At 32.3% G+C, this 23,350-nt stretch overlaps 1 protein-coding gene across 1 annotated transcript; it reads right to left on the reverse strand.

Moving 5' to 3' along the window:
- Positions 1-12,576: 12,576 nt before the first annotated feature.
- On the reverse strand, positions 12,577-17,681 carry LOC145572398 (conserved oligomeric Golgi complex subunit 4-like). The gene is made up of 3 exons (XM_081631375.1): positions 16,916-17,681; positions 15,383-16,315; positions 12,577-13,385 (listed from the first exon to the last, which is right to left on the reverse strand). Exons 1-3 carry the CDS (start codon positions 17,603-17,605, stop codon positions 12,756-12,758), a joined length of 2,253 nt encoding a protein of 750 aa, XP_081487501.1. The 5' UTR covers positions 17,606-17,681; the 3' UTR covers positions 12,577-12,755.
- Positions 17,682-23,350: the final 5,669 nt, after the last annotated feature.

The following is a 23,350-nucleotide window of genomic DNA, read 5'->3' on the forward strand; positions in this document are numbered from 1 at the left end:
CTTGCAAAGCTGCCTCATCAAAAACCTTACCAGGAAAACCCAATGTGGGACAAAACCATGGTCAAGGAAAAAAGAGTACAGCGCGTATTTTCTCCCCCTGATGAATACATAACATATTAACGTGAAATCTTCTAGTGCAACAAATCCGATGAAATATGGTTGATAAGTAACTTCTTTCATGTAGCAGAACACCATTTCTTGATGATTAATCATTTCAAATTGAACTTGAATCTTCAAATCTTCATATGGACTTATTGAGCCTTCTTCATTTCTTCATACTTGTGGAAATAATACAAGTGTTCACCACTACCACTATTTCATTCGATAGTTTTGTTTCGATTTATCATAACAATTAGATGTATTCTTTCTTCTGGAGGTCATATATACTACAAAATGATGATCAATAATTTATCACATTATCTAAACATAATTTCATGGCAACACTTGATATCATATATATTTCATTTTCCAGTATCATATGAATTAAGAAATTAAACTAATTACATATTTTGCACATGGCTCTTCTGGACCATAAGAATATTATTCCTACTCAATGGTATCTCAACTTTATTCTTTAATTAGACATTTTGTGTTTTATATGAGAGTTCGACAATGAATACATAGACTTGTTGAATGTCACATACTCAAACTTCAGGTTGAGTTATCGATGATGTAGTCATATTGACTTTTCATGAGTTTGATAATAATTGCAATATTCAAGATATAAAATATGTAGGGCTGGGTATTTAAATATATACGTCATATGTATATAAGTTCTTCAGAAACTCTTCTTACATGAATCATAACAAGCTATTATTAAAACAACGTCATCAATAATTTCATCACTAGTGTATGCCCATTGGAATATAAATATTTCTTTGTAAGTTCCCATCAATATTGTATATACGCCTTACTATACATTGGATAAACATTCACACATACCACAATTATTATATAGAAACTAGCTAGTGCATGACATATGAGATATAGGAATCATGATAAGATATTGAACAAAATATATAATGAGTAATGCATCTAACAACTTCCTAAACATGCAATAAGCAATTCATTAACCTATGACTAACGCATGCACATGGATATAAGTGTAGACACCCAAATGTGTCTCCCCAAAACCAAAGCCAGTGATGAATAAATTTTGCGTCGAATGATTATCGAATGAGGTGAAAGTGTGAAAGGTCAAGTGTTGCGATTAGTTTTTATTAAATTCTTTCTTTCTGTTTTCGAAAAATAACTCTATTTTACGAAAACAGTCAATCTAGTTTAGTTTGGTCCACAACAAGGGTCCAATAATAGTATAGTTGGATGGGGCTTGAAAAGAGCTTTCCAACGATATTTTATAGGCCCAATTCCGATGAATAATGAGGAAGTTATGGCCAAAATACTAAACTAGGTCCGGTTTGATCTTTACATGCGGCCTAATGATTTAGGGGAGGGCCTAATGTTAATTATTATTCCTTAAGTTATTAGAATTGATTATAGTCTTCAAGAATTCTCTAGAAGGTTCTCTTTAATCCTAATAAGATTAGAATTAATAATTATATTTTTGATAAGTTTAATTTGGAATAAAATATTATTTTATAGAAAATACGATTTCGATTTTCGTACGGACTTTACAAATCAATTTTGATTCATATGTGGACTCCGTGTTTGAAAGCACGTAGAAATCCAGGCTGTCGCCACGCGACAGACCCTGTCGCCTGGCGACAAGGTCGGTTTTGCAGCGACAGCGTGGAGTTTTATTGTTTATCAAATTCTACCTATTTCCGGACTGTTTTCTTATAAATAGGGTCCTAAACCTCCGTTTTTATTCATCAACAATCATCATCTCTCTTTAAAGCTAGAAGCTTTCTTTCTCTATTCTTTTTCTAAACCTTCTCTCTTACAAAATTCCCCATTCACGAGATTTAGAAACACCTAGCCAAGTTCGAAGTTGCCTTCGCCCTAGACGTGAAAGGTTATAATTTCTGAGGGTTTGGTCCCAAATCTCTATTTCAATTATTTGATTTGATTGTTTGATTTTATTATTTTCCTTGAAGTTACTAACGCGTGTATTTTGTTATTAGAAAGAGGTACGAGGCATCAAAGTATGTAATCTTGTTGCTCTATTCTTGTAGAAAGCATGTTTAAATTTGTTTAATTCCTAGTATCATGTTAGGATGTTATTATTGCTTTCTAATATCATGTTTAGGGTGCCTTTTACTCTTTTCTAATATCATGTTAGTACCATGTTAGGTTTAAAGCTTTGATCTTTATTACTTAGTGACATGCTAGGGTTTGTTATTAATCTTGTTAGTATCATGCCTGGGATCTTGCTATCATATTTAAGCTTTATGCTTTAACATGATTATAATTGTTATGATGATTGTTATTATGTTGCTTGATGCTTATTATTGTTATTGCTTGATCACGCCTTTTATGCATGTTTAAAGGGAATTTGTACTTGTAATCACGCTTAATAAGATAATTAATAATCTTGTTTGGGCTAATATGATTATAATTCAAGTGATCGCCAATAATAGTTTTGCTTGTGCATTAAATTCAATCAATATAGATAAACAGGTTTAGGGTTAACCTATTGATTGTATGTTAGTCAGAAAGCGCACATGAATACAAGAAGAATAAAGTAGAGGCCTATTCAGGGCAGGTTCAATCTCTTTTAGGTTGGATTTGTACCCTCATCCCCGCACCCTATTTGGTTCAAGACCTTTTGGAGTTGACGATCTCATGGATCGTTAAGGGGTGTAATCTTCACCTTGTGAACGGTTTACAAGTTCCTAAAACTTGTTGGCGACTCTTTTGCTCTCTTTTCTTTCCCTTTGGACGCCACCATGCTTAAGTGTATGATCACAGTGGGGTTCAAGCTTGGGGTTAATGGCTTGAAATATTCCCTACAATAAGACTCAAATTAATGTAAGAAACTGTACAATGTGGATTTAAAAATCCATATTTCATTGGACTTCTGGTCCATGATAAACTTTTGATGATTATCATTGTGTCGACATCATAATGTACATATGTGTTTAGATCCCTTATTCAATAGTCCATTCTATCATGCATATGCATATTATTTATCGGTTCCATTGTGTACCGGTATCATAAAATTACTTTAATGTACATTTCGCATGCTATTTTATAATGATATCTGAATACATTTCTCATTGTTGGTACCATCATAACATTTCTACATAATAGGTCATCTATTATAATAATTCATATATCTATACCACCTATCAAGGGTATTTCTCACACTATGGTATTAATATACTATTATTATACTTTAAAAGTATCAACTGCACTATATTGTCATATATTGCATATTTATATTGGAACCGATCATATAAATTACACTTCAGGTGTAGTGATTTAAGAACAATTGGCAAAATCTATCTTAATGTATGCACATAATATCATTATCACTATAATAAAGATATATCTCTTTATTCCTCTAGATGGGTCATAACGATATACAAATCAAATCATAGATGTGCAACATATATATTTATACAAAAGTTGGCATGTAACTTACAAAGTATCATTAGAGGGATCAACTAATTATAGTTTTATAATTTTGCCAACATACTTCAATTGTTCCCCCTAAGTTGGTAAAATATCTCAAATATTGGGGCAATTCTTTACCAACTTAGAATATAATTTCATGTGCATCAAATTTCATCTCGTAGGATAATCATATATATTCAACAAAGTTCTATCTCTTCTGGAAAATAATGAAATTTTGTTCTCTTCTAGAAATCAATATTAATAGGGGTAATAAATTATGCAGTTGCTAATTTCTTATTCTATTCCTTATGTGCTGACATACAATAGCCCCAATCAAGAATATTGTTATACAAATATAAACTTTCTTGTAATTTCACTAGGTGGTGACCTTCGGGATCACTAGAAATATGATAGTATGATACTAGTTACTTAAAATTTCCACATATAACTTGTACGTGGTGAGCTTCTGGTCACCTAATATTTGTCAACATATAAATTATTCTAGTGAACTTCTGGTCAATTATTTAGAAAAACCAATGTATTATCTCTTAACTTTTCTTTTAACACAAACTATTGAAAATCACAATCCAAATATAGCTCAATCTCAATGTTATGTCTTGTCATTCAATTTATTTCATATATTTAACATGAGAGAGCGTCAGCACATTATTTCTTTCATATCAAATGAAACTTCAGGTTTTCATAACGGGAATTTACTAAACCCCGGATGGCCTAATTATTAATATCACATCCAATCACTTTTCCTTTAGTATTTAAATTATGGTCAGTTTTACAATATTGGTGATCACCTTATTAGAGATACTTTATGCATGGCCATGAATATGATGTGATATAAGTACACCAATGTGTTTCTTTCTACAATTGGCAAGACAATTAACTAATACTCATACTCCACTAGAGCATTGATTGTAATCTTGATACATGCTAATCTTGTTGGACAACATTTTATACTCTTCAAGAGTACTTTATATAACTATAAAACATTTTAATGTACTAGAAATGATCTCTTCAGGAGATGCATCAAAATGTGTTTCTTTCTCAAATTTGTCATTTTCAATTATTGCTCCTTTCCTCTTCCAAGGATTCTTATCATTGTAACCCTTTTGATTACCACACTTCAGGTGTGCTATTTTCAATAGCAATTGATCTTGTCCTTTTAGGACATCAACTTAATATGTACATTTATAGCTAGTATATAGGTAATGACATTTATTCATATCCATCTTCAAGATGGTATCATTCTAAATATTTGATTATCATGTGGCCACCTCTATTAAATAATAATTGATATTTAGGCTAGTGTATGTACTAAACTGACCGTCAATATATTTAATTATTCATGTGCAAGGATTACATTAAAACAATGGAGTAAACACTATCTAAATAATATCTCCCCCTAATCCTAGCATATGGGGGTATACAAATAATCCAACAATCTTTAAATCTCTTTCTCCTTTTAATCCATAAATTCTTTTAGCAATGCATGTATCAAGCAAAGCAAAGTTATTCTTTTCCTCTTGCCTAATTATATGAATCTTTATATTAAATTTTCTCAAAATTAAAGTATGGGCATGATGAATACATTTTTCAACTAAGAAACTCATAATGTCATACTTAGTTTCTTTAACTCATAATTAACATTGTTTCTTGCTCAAATAGATATTTTTATAAAATTTTATATAATCAAGAAATTATGATGCAAACATACTTGTTATCCTATTAATCACACAAATTCCTATTCATTTCTGGGAGTGAGTAAATCAAGTAATATATGAATCATCAGTTCTCACCTTGAGTTCGGTATTCAGATAGAATATTATACAAATCTTTTGTATATTTATTCTCATGCTTTAGAAACTAATTTTTTTTTTCTCCGATTTTCATATTATTTTACTCATCATTCCGATAATTCAACTTTATGTTGGCATATAACATCATATGTAATTGAATTCAATCACACATAAATCAATGTTTCAACATTTGTATCGTGTTGCATCGTGTTAAATTAGTATGTTTTATAATAGTGTTCAATAAGTTTACTAATATATCATACTAACGGAAAAACTATACTTGAGATATTAATCACAAGATTTATTAAGGTCATACATTAAACTTATATAGCACATAATTTAGCATATACATCACCCACAATTTTACAGGTCAAATGCCATATGTATAACAATATATTTAATTATTCATGTGCAAGGATTACATTAAAACAATGGAGTAAACACTATCTAAATAATATCTCCCCCTAATCCTAGCATATGGGGGTATACAAATAATCCAACAATCTTTAAATCTCTTTCTCCTTTTAATCCATAAATTCTTTTAGCAATGCATGTATCAAGCAAAGCAAAGTTATTCTTTTCCTCTTGCCTAATTATATGAATCTTTATATTAAATTTTCTCAAAATTAAAGTATGGGCATGATGAATACATTTTTCAACTAAGAAACTCATAATGTCATACTTAGTTTCTTTAACTCATAATTAACATTGTTTCTTGCTCAAATAGATATTTTTATAAAATTTTATATAATCAAGAAATTATGATGCAAACATACTTGTTATCCTATTAATCACACAAATTCCTATTCATTTCTGGGAGTGAGTAAATCAAGTAATATATGAATCATCAGTTCTCACCTTGAGTTCGGTATTCAGATAGAATATTATACAAATCTTTTGTATATTTATTCTCATGCTTTAGAAACTAATTTTTTTTTTCTCCGATTTTCATATTATTTTACTCATCATTCCGATAATTCAACTTTATGTTGGCATATAACATCATATGTAATTGAATTCAATCACACATAAATCAATGTTTCAACATTTGTATCGTGTTGCATCGTGTTAAATTAGTATGTTTTATAATAGTGTTCAATAAGTTTACTAATATATCATACTAACGGAAAAACTATACTTGAGATATTAATCACAAGATTTATTAAGGTCATACATTAAACTTATATAGCACATAATTTAGCATATACATCACCCACAATTTTACAGGTCAAATGCCATATGTATAACAATATATTTAATTATTCATGTGCAAGGATTACATTAAAACAATGGAGTAAACACTATCTAAATAATATCTCCCCCTAATCCTAGCATATGGGGGTATACAAATAATCCAACAATCTTTAAATCTCTTTCTCCTTTTAATCCATAAATTCTTTTAGCAATGCATGTATCAAGCAAAGCAAAGTTATTCTTTTCCTCTTGCCTAATTATATGAATCTTTATATTAAATTTTCTCAAAATTAAAGTATGGGCATGATGAATACATTTTTCAACTAAGAAACTCATAATGTCATACTTAGTTTCTTTAACTCATAATTAACATTGTTTCTTGCTCAAATAGATATTTTTATAAAATTTTATATAATCAAGAAATTATGATGCAAACATACTTGTTATCCTATTAATCACACAAATTCCTATTCATTTCTGGGAGTGAGTAAATCAAGTAATATATGAATCATCAGTTCTCACCTTGAGTTCGGTATTCAGATAGAATATTATACAAATCTTTTGTATATTTATTCTCATGCTTTAGAAACTAATTTTTTTTTTCTCCGATTTTCATATTATTTTACTCATCATTCCGATAATTCAACTTTATGTTGGCATATAACATCATATGTAATTGAATTCAATCACACATAAATCAATGTTTCAACATTTGTATCGTGTTGCATCGTGTTAAATTAGTATGTTTTATAATAGTGTTCAATAAGTTTACTAATATATCATACTAACGGAAAAACTATACTTGAGATATTAATCACAAGATTTATTAAGGTCATACATTAAACTTATATAGCACATAATTTAGCATATACATCACCCACAATTTTACAGGTCAAATGCCATATGTATAACACTTTAGAGAAATTAATTCATCATAGTTGGAAACCCCACATCACGTGCGTAAATCATATGGGAATAAATATCGTGGTTTCGGGAAATGGCAACTAACTTCATGGGTGAAAGCTTATGACACGCTAAATTGCTCAAATAGATCTTCTAATTCAATATAACAAATATTCACAGAACATTCATAAAAATTTCAAGATATGAAATCTAAATTCTCATTCATATATACCACATAAAGTAGTATACTAGTGCATACATATTAGACTTGGTACTACCTTTCCGATTAAATTAGTCTCTTGCCATACCATACCTTTTGGTTCTTCTTAGAGGCACAGAGAAATAACTAGTATCATCTAGAAAATATTAACTTGGCATATTATCCATGATCAACAATTACATTGTCTAGGTCTAAAGATCAGGGTGGAAGTTTAACAACTTGAATCATTCAAACTAAACAAACAATCCATAATCAACCAAGACAAATAATAAGGTACATAATCAAACATACTTTATCAATGGACACAAGTGTTAGTAGAGATAATAAACATGTAATAACAAGTAACTAAGAAAAGACTATAAGAGAATAAGCTCCCATAGAAAACTCCTTAATTAGTGAGTCTTATTAACTCATTAGTTAGTATGACTAACCAACCCCCGCATTGCAATACATTACATTATCAAAATAAAAATGATATAAAATTAAACACATCGGCATATTAAGTGAGTTAGAGTGTAATGAAATAATGTAGCTATTGAGGAAGACTTTCCTAAATTAGAGTGCATTGGGATTTTATGGGCTTTCGGGTATGTTGGATCAAAACTTTGATTTGAAGATCGATCTTTTCGACTTGTGGCCGATATTCAATTCTTAAGGCAATTAATCCCAAATGCTAGCCGACACGTTATTATAAGAGCTTCACAGTTCACATGATGTTAATTTGTTTAATCAACTAAATAATCAATTTATCAAAAATGAAATATATATATATATAATGTATTAGTCTTTGACTGGTAGCCCAAAAAGCGATAATAAACATTGTTGACCCCATATTAATCTAAACTAGCCTTCTGGCCCGTGCAATGCACGGCTTGTTCATAGAAATTTGCATTGAGAGATGATTGAGAAAATACCAATAACTAATTATGAGTGTAATATGTAAATGAAAATATAATTAAAGAAATAAAAATTGTGGGACATTAATTGAAATGAGACTTAATAGAAAGAAGATGGAGGGACTAAAATCAAAGAGAGAAATTAAAAAGGTTGAATTAAAGAGGGGAGATGAAGATGAAGTGTTTAATGAAAGAGTTAAGAAAAATTGTATAATCAAAAATAAAAAATGTAAAACGACATGTGGCACGTTGAGTTGAAGAAGAAGATAAGGAAGTGTAATAGAATGATGACACATGTTTTTTTTGGTTTGCTTTTTTAAATACTAAGTATAGATAGTTGCACATCACAAGGGATTTGGAAACTAAAATGGATACAAATCAATCATCCTACGAAAGTAACGAGCTGAGGTATCTTGAACTCAAAACCCACTTTCAACTACACAACATTAATTTGCTGCAGCTTTTCTTCTCAGAAATTTTACTCAATAATTAATTTGCCCGGCGGAAATCCATCAAATATATGCATGAGACACATATTAATCAAATATCGTAACAGTTGTTGATTTCTCATGGGTGTTTTACAAAGCAATTTAACATGATATATTACCTAATGCTAATAGGAAGTACTATATTAATCCAAGAAGCAATATATATATAAGTAATATTCCTTTCATATATAAAGGCATAAAGTATGCAAGCATATAACCAAATTAATAAAACAAACAATCATCATTAGAGGACAATCGAAAAGAGTAATTTTTTTTATTTATTTAATATGAGCACAATACATAATTGATAGATCAATATATATATCAAAGGTACAACAGTGATATAATAATAACCAGAATACTCCATATCAAAAATAAACTTCATCAAAATTATGAATTAGAATATATCCAACAGTACAAATATTTACATGCAGATTCGTAAAAGTGTGTAAAATTATTTATCTAATAATTTGATAATAACAAAGTATAGACATACCTTTGATTGTCGTTTGAGATCAGCTTTGATTGCTATATATTAAAAACAATGTAGAGTTATGGTGCTGATAACGTGTTGTGAAATAAAGAGAACGAGAGAGAAATTGGGGAGAGAATCAATTAGTCAATAATTCCATTGAGTAAGGAATATATAAACATGTACAATAGTTAGGCGTTTCTTAGAGAACACTAAACCCTAGATCTAGAATATTCTAGAAAATACAGGAATATAATGGGCATCCACAAATATTTCATAACAATACCAAATTTATAAATACATTTATCGATATATTCCCTCCGTTACATGTTACTCGCAAGTCGCAACAAATTAATGGGATTGCGGATTCCTAGGCAAAAGTTCTTAACTGTAATTATTGAAAATAAGGGCATGTGCTTTGTATTAATCCAACCAAAAAAAAAAAAAAAAAATAATAATAATAATTAAACCAAAATCAAACACAACCAAAACCACCCAGCACCGTACTACTACCACCTAGCAGCACCACCACCCAACCAAAACCACCTAGCATCGTACCATCACCACCTAGCAGCACCACCACCCAACACCACGAAACCACCCAATACCATACCACCACCACCACCTAGCAGCACCACAATCAAACCCACCATACAGTCAAACCCACGAATTCACCGTACCACCATAACCACGAACCTACGAATTCAAACCCCAAAACCCACAACCGACGAACCGACGAACCCCAAAACCCAACTTGAACTCGAACTCATAACCTCAAAATCCATAACCCACGAACCCAAAACCCGATCCCACAAAAACCCAAACACGAATCCAAAATCAAAACCGACGAAAATCATCAGATCTGGAAAACCCACAAAAAGGGTGGTCTTCTTCAACAATTTATGAGAATGGGGTTGGAGGAGAAGAGAGAAAAATAATCGGGATGAGGAAGAAGATGAAGAAGAAAGAGAGAAAGATTATGGAGAAGATGATTTCAGAAAGATAAGATGAATTTTATTAGATTAAATTAGTTTTAATTAATTATGTTAAAGTATATAATTGAGGTTATAAAGTTTTATATAAGGGTGTTTTTGTAATTTCATTTTAAAAAAATTTACTAAAAAAAGGAAAGATTTGGATTTGTTGCGAGTAATGTTGTACTAGTTATTTATAGTAATTGTTGCAAATAATATGTAACGGAGGGAGTAAAAATAATTAAAAAAATTGCTTTAAATATATGAATTACAAATTTACTTAAAATTACAATCATAATTCATATTAATTACAAATATACTATACTTGCTTAAGCTTATGTCCAAAAAAAAAAAAATGCAAATATACATATTTTGGGCTTCAATTTGGTTACAAACACCCTTAAAATATTCTAAAACTAAAATTTTGCCGCGACGGCCGTTACCTAGTCCGTGATGGCCGCACCAATACCGATACCGCGACCGCATTTTTATTTTATGAGTAGGAGACTATAGTATGCCAGCTCTTATTTATTCCAGCTTAGCTAGCTAGTTGGGCAGTAATACAACACATGGATGTATTATCTCCATATGAAAACCAGGGTTTGTAACAAAGTTTTCTACTTGCTATCAGCTATCTACGGAAAATCTATAGGCAGGGTATGGACTTTAGGGAGCTAGGAAGGAGAAGATTTTAGGGACTGCATACAAAAAGAGAAAACAAGACGACAAGCACACGAGCACAAAGACAGCAGTCACATGAATGAGCGAGACACCAGCTTAACTGAAATGCTAAGCATTACATAATGCAAAACACATTTAACGAAAAGCAGCATTCTTCAACATATCAGAACACAAATTCATACTACCTCCATTTCAAAATAATGTATACAGCTTCCTACTTGTCTAAAAAAAATGTTACTTATTTTTTTAATTTAAAGAGAGCCACAAAAGACAATGATATAAACGAGATTTGCTCCCAAATTTTGGATACCACCTCCCAAAACTTTAACTAACTAAACTAATTGGTATCAAAAAAAAAAATAAAGTTCATTTCCATAGTTTATCATTGCACTTTTGGGTCCACTAGTTTTTTTTGTTATTGTTTTATTTTTATTACAAATATTCCACTTTATCCATTTCTCTCTCTTCCCAATTATTTTCTTGAAAAGTGAAGTGTAAATCCAAACGGAGGGAGTATATGAAACCAGGCAAAAAGTTAGGCTCAAGTGTAGTCATTATTTATTTGAAAAAGGAGTATATGAAACAAGGCAGAAATTTAGATCAAGTTCAAAGCCACTGACCTCAACCACAGGATCTTTGAAGACTATCAACCCTGCAACTGAACAAAAGCCATCCTGAAGTCTTAAAATCCAAGTTATTACTCAATATAAATCTTCAAACACTATGACCACATACCATTACCCTGCAAAAATCTTAAAATTTCAAAAACACAATTCACAATCACATATACTCAAAATCCTAGTAGGAGATGCTTGAGTAAACATTGAAATTATACACAAGGAAATTATTACCAGGATAACAGACAGAAAAAAAGCCAACCAGTAGCAAGGTTTTTATAACAATCTTAGGTGATGGCACGTATAGTTTTGCACTTTCACCTTCTTCCAACTGCAGAACCTACCTCACTAAACTGATAAACATTAACCAAGGAGCTAGAGCAAAGTTTTTAACAAAGATTAGACAGCGGAAATAAGCAGAAGGGTGGTACTTCTGAGGGGTAAAAAGATGCATAACCCTTCTACCGTTTTTTTTATAATGTTTCTAGCTGCCAAGAATTAGCAGAAGGTTAATATTACCTGGAAGTAAATGTAATCACACACAAACATGCATTGATTAGCTACATAACAAAACATGTAGAATAAAAATAGATAATAATACAAGGGCTGCACAAGATGTGGGGCCAAAAAAGGATTATCTGAAGAACAATCAGAATGAACTAGAAATAACTGTTTTATCAAGTGAAAACTTCAATAACCTCGGTAAGTAATACGTAATAAAATGTCACTTCACAGCATGACCAAGATGAAGAGCCTCGTTAGGTTAGCACAGAGAATGTCTGAAGTACAACACAAATGCGTATGAAAGAACTTCTATTGAATCAAGGTAAAAACTCTGTAAATGGTACAGCTTGAGAGTTTGTACATTCTTTGCCGCAAAAGACACTCATTCACGTATATAGGAAAAATGGGAAAAAAGATTAACAAAAGATAAGAAGAAGATATGAAACAGAGTAAACAAGTAAGAAACCTACAAAAAATTACAGCTTCAAAGCAGCAATTGCTTCAGGCTTAAAATCAACCCTCAGACCCAGCACTCTCCTCACGTCTGCAGGAGTTAGTCTCCAAGTCATTGGCCCTGAATTCTCACCCCAGAAATCCAAAATCTCAGACACCTTTTCCAAGTTCAAAATGGTGGCCATCTGGGTAAGTCGAGCAAATTTATCTCTCACGGTTCTTTGAGTCATGCTTGAGAAATGGCTTACCAAAGTCCTAGTATCTCTGTCAAGCTGTAAACCTCCAAGTTGACTGAACCTTTTCTGCATCATTATGAGTTCAAGCCTCTTGGTGATAAAATCTATGATGAGATGGACAAAGGTATCATAGTTGTTGGCGGTCATTACAGGCTGAAGCCACGCTGCATTAGTTTCAACAGCATGAAGAAGCCTCTGGACCCATGGATCATTCACCTCATTATCTGCATATTCAGCCTCTGATAACTCATAACTAATGGTTCCCACATTGTCCACAATTGGGCGTATTCGAGGAGTAATACTTCCAACAAGTTGATCCATGCCAGCATTTAATGCCTGCTTGAAAATATTGTTCGTCTCTCCCAACATGGACAGACAAGATTTTATTTTCTCTCGATCAGCTGGTGCCGGAAATACCTATTAAAATTGACAAAGGCTCCTCAATATAGGAACTCATAATCAATCTTTTGACAGGAAAGACATACATCTAAAGTAAATTGTGTGTAAAGATGACTAAGTAAGCAAGTCTTGCAAACATAACTTGAAATGACTAAGGTCTCACTTGAGTAACACATCAGAAATACCGATTAATATCCCAGAAAGAAACACTACTAATCTCAGTGGGAAGGACATCACACGGAGATCCTAATCTTAAAAAGAAAAGGGAGGGGGGGGGGGGGGGGGGGATATGGTGAAATCAGTAGACGCTACAGACTTAATTGGCTTGAGCCTTAGTATGGAGACCTACTAAGTGAAAACTTTCAAATTCAGAGAAACCCTGGAATCAATAAAAATGGGCAATCCTGAGCTAACTCCTTCTGTCAAAAGCATGAGATTCCTCGTTCTTATTCTAAACGAGTTCCTGAGAGGGCTTAGTTGATCCATGATTTATCTTTCATTTATTTCGAGAAAAGAAAGAAATGTATTGATCAATTCCGATTCCTTTTTTTTTTTATTGATTCTTATCTGATCGAGATGTATGGAGACTGACATTGTACAGTTATTGACTCTTAAAAATCATTAGAGAATATGATAAACTTCAATCTTCCTCTAATTTTAATGTCCTACAAAAACAATATCCTTAAGAAACTTGACCAACTGTGAATAATCAATGATACATACATAAAAATGCAATTATAATGATAATAAAGTGCAATGAATCAACCCCACCACCCATTGTCTACACGCACAGTAGGAGGCAACAGAGACAGGGAATGCTCACAACCCACAACTACAACATGCAACAATTCATAAAAGCTGCAAGCAGCTGTTTTGGCTTATTAGCTTACTTATTGTGCTCTTGGGATGAAGACAAAGTTAATTAATGTAGTAATTAAGGCTATATGCCACATCATGTAATAAGGTAAGTAATGTGAATAGGAGAAGCTTAGGAGAGAGAAGGCATTCAGAAATTTGTTTTGGAACATTGGAGAGTCATGGCCTAAAGCGGTAAAGCCATTAGTTTGTATCTTAAAGCCATTAGTTGTTATCTATCAATCATCCTGTCTTTCCCAATTCTTGTGCTTGATCTTGTTAGTTAACTAGTATTTAGCCCGTGATATGCACGGGTTAAATTTTTTGCTAAAATGTTTATTAGTACGGATTCAATTGTACATTGAGAATTCTCTTCAGTTGGAATTAAACTAAAATATTTATGAATACAAAAATGGTATAAAGTAGTAAAATAATGAAAGATTAGTAATGATGTTGTTTCATATTTTCATTTTTTCACGTAAAAAAGATACATGAAGATATACTTAATAAGAATTAACTATCTTCTACTCTATATAAGAAGTTGATAGAACCAACCAAGAGACGCAAGTGAACAATTATTTTTAAAAGAAACTAACTTCATTAGTTGTAGAAGATAATTACAAAATAAAAGTGACTCTTTAGTGAAATGACATACAATAAATGAAGGAATAAAAAAATTAAAGGAAAAAAAATTAAAATAAAAGTGTACCAATAAGTAAGGGACACGTGACGGCTTATATTGTTTGCAAAAGTTCCTGTTATTAAATATTAGTATAGATTTGTTCAACCACGCAGTCCGTTGCAAAAAAGATAAAAAGAATTAAGTTTCAACATATATAAGGTCTTTCTTTTTGGGAGAGGGTCAACATAAGAAAGTTTAAAAAAGAAGAGTGAGTTCCAATAAACATTTAAAGTTTTATCATCCAAAATCACATGTAAAGTTACGTGAGAATATAAAATGAGCTCAATCTATCATGCAGCACTAAAACCTAGTCAACAAGTTCCTGGAAAATAGTCAAGATACTAAAATGAAGCATACAGCACATCAGTTTAAACTTCAGACATATACTGTATGCAAGCAACAAACATATCATGAAAATAGGTATATTTTCATTGGGCATTAAACTAATATAATTAAAAAAAAAAAATCTGAAATTTACCTCTGTACATTGCTCCTCAATCTCATGGCGCAGTTTGAGGATATATTCGCAACTGACGTCTATATTATTCAAAGCTGTGGCAATTTCTGTTCCAGTCTTCTGAACACCAACACCTCCCAAAAACAACTTTGCACCTAGATTTGGCTCCCTCATCTTCTGCTGCAAAGCTTCAAGATACTCATTACTCAACAAGTTGGCAGCCCCATTCAAAACAGAAACCACAGACTCACTTTTGGAAGTGGATATTGCCCTTCGACAACAACTTTGCAAGACATAAAAAACATCATCCACCATGGACGTTGTCAAGCTGTCGGACACATGCTCATCGATCTTGATAGCCTTTTTTACATTCTCCACCATGAAGAATTCCTCCAAGACGACATAATACTCAGTTACCTCATGAAGACCTGTACTAAATTTCCCATTTCTAAAAGCCCTGGTAGCTCGTGGGCCAAGCTCTGGATCAATCGAACTAAGCCCTTTGATCTTTGACACCATATACACAATGTAATCCTCACCTAATCGGGTGAGGGACAAAATCTCCTCCAAATAGAGCTCCACCTCCCTTGGATCAGGACCCTCCACACTCCCAACTGAGAGTAGATTCTCGCTATAAGAGTTAATATCTCTGGTCAATTTCATCAGTTTTCTATACTCCATATACTTCTTTAAAATCAAGAAACCCCTTGAATCACACTCTTCTTGCAGCTCACAGATGGCGTAGACTATTCCATCTTCCCCACACAATATCCGCAAAACCTCATCATTTTCCTCTATAGCCAACACAATATCCGTAAACAAATTAGTCAAGCAAGCTACAAAATTAACCTGGCTACTACTATTCGTATAGCTATTCTCCATCAACTCCACCAATTGATCAAACTCCATCCTAGACCTCATAGACACTACCTTCTTCAAGTAATTCACATATACCTGCAACACACAACAGCAAAATCATTCAAATTCATACACATTCACTCACACGCCAAAACTTTTCCAACATTAATAGTTATTATAACCTACATTTCCCACATAAAAATTACCTACATTATGCCCAAATCAACATATACAGTGCTTAAATTCCACTACTTAAATAACCCAATCTCATATAAATTGAAAACAATCCAAACTTACACATTAATCATGAAACAAAAACCATATTTGTAGCTAAATAAATACTAAAACCTTATGCAACACTCAAAAAGACAAATAAAAAAATCCAAATCCTTACTCATCTACTCACACATTCCTGCATTTCCTCACATAAAGAATACCTACATTTTGCCTAAATCAAAAAATATGATACCAAGCACCACGATTTCAATACTAAAACAACAACCCAATTTCATATACAATGAAAACAATCCAATTCCACCCATTACACATGAAACACAACCATACCAAGCACCGCGATTACAATACTAAAACAACAACCCAATTTCATATACAATGAAAACAACCCAATTCTACCCATTACACATGAACCACAACCATAATTGCAACATGATCAAAACTCAAAATCTCAAAAATTACCTGCAACCCCTCTTCTTCGATTCCGAGAAGGGGATAAAGGCGAATAAATCTGACAACAGAAGGATGATCCCTTTGATCAACAGCAGCAAGAAGCTTCTTCTTAACAATACCCTCCAACTGTTTCTTATAAGCAAGCAATTCCTCCTTCTGAGACGACCCAGAAGAATCCCGAAACTTCAAATCAATTTCCAGAAACTTCTTAACATGTTCAGCAGCCGATTCATAATCATCAGACTCAAGCGAAGCTTTAACCGAATCAATGCAAGCAGATTTCTGAGAAATGGCATCAAGTCGCAAAAGGGTAGATGAAACGCGGGATTGAGCGAGGTCAAGTTCACGGACTTTAGCAGAGACATTGTCGGCGAGAACAGAAGTTGATCGGACGGAGGAGAGGATATGGTCGGCGTCAGATCGGACGATGGAGAGGACTTGAGAGGATTTGAGGAGAGAAGAGAGATGGGTGTCGAGAGAAGAGCGTTGAGAAAGGAGGGATTCGAGGTTGACGTCGAGGGAGCGTTGGTAGGCGATGCATTCGTGGAGGAGACGAGTCATTGTGCCGACGTCGGTGAGGGAGCGGAGTTGGGAGAGGGCTTCTAGGGTGCCGAATTTTATGGAGAATTGTTGTGGTTGTGTTGAGGAGGTGGTGGGTGTTGATGGGGTGGTGGTGGTGGTGGTGGTTGTGGACGCCATTGATGAGATCTGGAAACTGAGAGTGAGAGGTTTATTTCTGGTGAATTGAAATGTGTCGACGGTTTGATGACGGTTATGGAGTCATTTTTACGGATTACTGTACAATTTACTGCTAGCTGGGAGTTAGAGGCTGTAATTTTGAGAATCAAATACTAAGGCCTTGTTTAATTCACCTTATTTTTACTTATTTTAGAAAAAATAAGTTCGGATCAGATCAAATCAGAAAAAATAAGTTCAGATCAAAAAAAATAAGTTTAGATCAGATGATCGTTTTATGTGCAGTTTTTTATCGCTAAATATCTTTAATTTCGTAATGAAAAAAAATTCTGAAAATCACATATTAATAAAATATACACTATTACGAATCTAACAAGACCCCACTTGATATATTTTTTCCGTATAGATTATCGTATATTTAAGGTCAAAGTTTAGTCAAATCTGACATTTAGATCATATTAGACCAGACCAGACCAGATCAGATAAGCAAATATAAGGCGAACTAAACAAGGCCTAAGTGCAATTTACCGGATGAGAGTTTGATACTAGACCTTACAATTCTGATCTGACCCGTGATTCGAAACTTAACCTGAAAATAACAACCTAAAATTGATCTGAAATCTATCCGTCCCGGCTCGAACGTAGAGCTAACCCAATACCCGAGATGATCGACTCGAAGTGACTTGATTGATTTTAACCCGAATCGTCTTACTCAAATGACCCAATACCCAAAATATCCCGAATTAAAAATTACTTAATACTTGAACTAAAAATGTTTGGTACCATAAATGACTCGAACTGTTTCATCCCTCAAACTCACAAACCGAATAAAATTATCGATTTGAGCTTGATCCACAATATCGACACAAAATGAACGATCCGAACATGCTCCGTATCAATTTTGACCTGACCCAAACATAACATACTCGGCCCGAATCAGACCAAAATTGAAACCAACACGAATGTTAGCTGATTAGAAATGATCTGACTCAAAATTGACCTAACCTAACCCGAACCCAAATCGAATGTTAGTTGATCCAAAATGACCTGACCCGAAATTGACCCAACTCTAACGACCCGTTTGCTTGGTCTAGTTGAAACTAGTTGAAATTGGCCTCAAAGATAGACAGTTTTGTGAACAACTACCCAGTTTTTTTATTTATTTATGAACAATTACCCCTAAGATGCCTTAAGTTTGTCTAGCACTATCCACTAACGGATTTCGTCCAATTGAGCCGTTTGTAGGGCCCACACCTACATTTTTCCACCCTGTAACACCCTAGAAATTCTTTTCCTTTAAAATACCTGTTTACTCTTTTTAAAATACGAATTAGGAAAATCTAAGACATTTCTGGCACCGTGAAAACGGCTAAAGCAAATATCAAATGCACACAGCGGAAGACTCTTTTCAAAACCATTCAAAACAAGTCAACTTAAAAGTCAAACCAAACAAAAGTAAAGTCAAACCAAAGTCGAACGTAATCAACCTACAACTCGGAACCGTTGTAGGCCCTTATTAAAACCGAACAATACTTAAAACGTTTGCGTTAGTCTCACAAGCACAATATAATATAATAATTAAAGCAATAAACCACATCGTAATCTTATGGAAACTAAGCATTATTCGCTTTTATTTCACTCATGCCCATCATGAATATGCTTCATCACCTGAAAAGCTTCTCTCTACTTGTCCCCACTACTCGTCATTAGAAATGGATTATCGTAGGGCCAACGTAAAGACAAGGCCAAACAAACATACAATCAGCAAAACTGAATACATAAGCGTAAAGAAACACACTATCATGCTTTAGTCCTATCAATCACACAATTTACATTGTTGCACCTGTTTTCAAGCATATAACACACAACATAAACATTCGCTACATGACTAAATTATTTATTTAGCTTGATTACGCATCGAACGGGTTTCCCCCTAACCTGCCCCAATAAAGCAGTGCTAACACGGGAGCTAACCGTGCCATTATAAAATAAACCACTCGTAAGTGGCGGATGCGCAGAATAAAAAAGAATATACAGCGTCCTGTACTCCCAGTAGAAGTTATGGTCATATAAAATCGCATAACTCCCTCCATATGTTCATCCTCAAGGTATATACGTTCCAAGAGTTTGGGTGCGTAATCTCTATCACTTTACGTTATTTACATATTAATTTACTTGGTGATGACTCACAAACCATAGCAACAACCAAATTTTATAATTATACAAGCAATCATTCATACCAAATTAATTCTTGAATAATTAGTGACCACATAACTTTTAATGTTGAATCCTTTTTAATCTACCTCAGTGTCAAAGACACCTTAAACGCATAATGCGCCACAAATCCTATCCCTCGGTGTTGAAAACACCTTAAATGCACATAGGCACCGCAATGTAATTTAATCCTCGTGTCCTTAGACACTTAAATAGCTCTTTCCTCGTGCTCATAGCATCAATAAAAATTATATGAACCATAATAAAATTCCCTTTTTATATTCCAAACCAAATTAAACATTTAGTTTAATTAAACATGCTTCCAATCATGCCAATAATAAAAGTGTGGTTCATACCCAACATGCCAATATAAATATTTCCATTCACTAATCCATCACAAATAAACCATGCTTCATAATTCAATCACCAACGTCAACCAAATAACAAATTCCAATCAAAACCTATCATGATACTACTTGGAATTAATTATTCAAATCCTACCATGTTTCTACATAATCAACAAATACCAAGTACGCGAACGTACCTTGAATATGATCTCAAAATCACCACGATTACACAAAATCACTCACTTGGAAATCTCCTACAAATCCAAAATTACAAAGAGGTATTAATATCTCACACCAATTTTCAGCAATATATATACTCCTTATTTCACTCATAAATTATTTAAAACAAGCTGAAATTTAATTTAAAACCCCTTACTTTAATCCCAATTAATGGGTAGTAAAAAATTCCTTTAAGAAACTTAATTATGGCTTACTAACAAAATTTTCAGCTTTATTAAATCATCAAAACTTACTGTAAATATGTTTTAAAACACCTATTTCAATAATTTAAACCACCCATAATCAAATTCCTTCAATCTATCTATAACTATATACTAAAGGCGAATCAAGAATGACATGTTCTCCTGATTAAATATTTTCCCGCCTTTTTTTCTTTCTTTTTTCTTATTTTTCTTTTAGTCAAACCTCAATAATTATAATATTTTATTTTCATATTTGAGGTACTATATAATTGGAATAGTATTTTTGGCCAATCTATCTATAACTATATACTAAAGGTGAATCAAGAATGACATGTGTCATCTCCTGATTAAATATTTTCCTGCCTTTTTTTCTTTATTTTTTCTTATTTTTCTTTTAGTCAAACCTCAATAATTATAATATTTTATTTTCATACTTGAGGTACTATATAATTGGAATAGTATTTTTGGCCAATCTATCTATAACTATATACTAAAGGTGAATCAAGAATGACATGTGTCATCTCCTGATTAAATATTTTCCTGCCTTTTTTTCTTTCTTTTTTCTTATTTTTCTTTTAGTCAAACCTCAATAATTATAATATTTTATTTTCATATTTGAGGTACTATATAATTGGAATAGTATTTTTGGCCAATGACTATATATGTAAATCATTATGTTCTTTTTCTCCAACTTTATTATATTTGGCAATAAAGTCTATTTCAATTAGAAAAGAAAATATTTTAATAACATAGATAATTGTATACTCTTTGCTTTTCTACTCTTCCTATTAATAATATCATGTGTCAAATTTTTGTGCAAAAATATTTCAACTAAGAAATTTATAATAATGTAATAATCTTAACTAATCAATAAAATAAAAAAAAATGTAATTTGTAAAGAATACAATCTTTCATTCCCCACTTCAACATAATAATGTTTGCAATAACCTATGAAAAATTAATTAAACAAAAATTATTATATTAATAAAAATTTATATATACTACTCATATATTATGTAGAAATCCTTGACAACTCAAGAACTCTAAATAAAAAAAAAATGGTTATTAATTATCACAAAGTAAAATAAACTCAAATAAATTTGCATAAAACATTGTGTTGAACAAAGCATGTTAACAAATTAGGGACGAAGGGTAAATCTATGTATGTATATATGTATCATATGGGTATTAATCTAAATTTTTCATTTTTTATAATTTAAGGGGTAGCATAAAACCTCATAGTCCATAAATTAATTTCATTTTATTTGTTAAGTCTTTTGCATCAATAATCTTCACGTCTTTGGCATGGGTATAAATTTAAATTCTAGCTATTTTATTTCCTTTAAAAATAAACTTTGCACTTTGTTATATTTTATTGGAACATAATTTTTGCAATATAATTCACTATAAAATTTAGGAAAACCGTGCATGGCACGGGACTTAAGCTAGTATACAATAATTTAGAAACCTAGGCTTTTCAATTTGGGGCTTTTTAATTCAAAACCAAATTTGAAATTTTATTTACATCATACTTATAATCAAATATCATAAAATCATCACAAAACCTAAAATAATTAATTAGATGAAGGATTAAAATAGAAAGAAAGAATTTTTTTTATAACACACGCACACGCACAAGGGGGGAAAAGGGAAGGTGGTTGGCGGAGGCGGCCGGCTGTGGTGGTGGTGGAAGCCGGCCACCGTGTGAGTGGTGGTGGTGGTGAATTAAAAATAAATAAATAAATAAAGGGGGAGGGGAAAATAAGAGAGAGAAAGAGAAAATAAGAGGGGAGAGAGAGAGTTACCTTTGGGTATTCTCCACCTTGGGCAAAGTTTGATTTTGCTCATATGGTGGGTATTTATACCCTCTCTCAAAACCCTCCTTCCTAAAATTCCCTTCCTATCCTTAATGATCCCTTTCCTATTCAAACTACACTTTGACTTTCCTTTAATATCATTGACTTTAAAAATTACTCTTTTATAAAATCATATGCCCCAATATTTTTAAATTATAAATAAAGTATTTTAAAATTATTAAATAAATTGGACTTTTAATAGAACTCTTTAAATTAATTAAAACCTCATAAATAATTGATTTCAACTTATTTAAATACTTTGAGAAATACTATTTAAATTAGAAATACGTATAAAAATACGGGGTATTACACACCCAATTAACTCTTTTCCCACTTATTTAAAGTCTTATTGTTGTTCTCTCCTCCCTCAACTCATCCAACATCCAAAAATTCGAGCAATTAGACACAATTTCTCACCAAATTAGAGACGGAGTAATATTTTAAGCTATTGTTGTAATCGTAGCCTATTTAATTGGTTTAGGGGTTTTAATTAACTTCCTTTATCATAATTAGGGATTCAATTTAGGATTTTAGGGTTTATGGCTTCAATTCCTTGGGAATTTTAATTTTTAGGGTTTGAATTGAATTAGGGACTATGCTTTTTTGGGTTTTAAGGTTTGAATTCAATTGTATTTTACGAGTAATTTTTAAGTAGGAAAGAGAGAGACAGCGCATGAGAGGAAAGGAAAGGATTTTTTTTTTCTAAAAAAAGGGAAAGTATTTCCTTCTCAAATTGTGAAAGGTAAAAGAGAAGGAAAATTGGGTGACAAATGTAGGTGTGGGCCCTACAATCAGCGCAATTGAACAGAATTCGTTAGTGGGTAGTGCTAAATAAACTTTACACACCTTAAGCGTAGTTGTTCACAAATTAAAAAAAAACTGGTAATTGTTCACAAAACTCCTCATCTT

Source organism: Chenopodium album, chromosome 12, assembly GCF_948465745.1.
Source record: "Chenopodium album chromosome 12, dcCheAlbu1.1, whole genome shotgun sequence".
NCBI lineage: Eukaryota > Viridiplantae > Streptophyta > Magnoliopsida > Caryophyllales > Amaranthaceae > Chenopodium > Chenopodium album.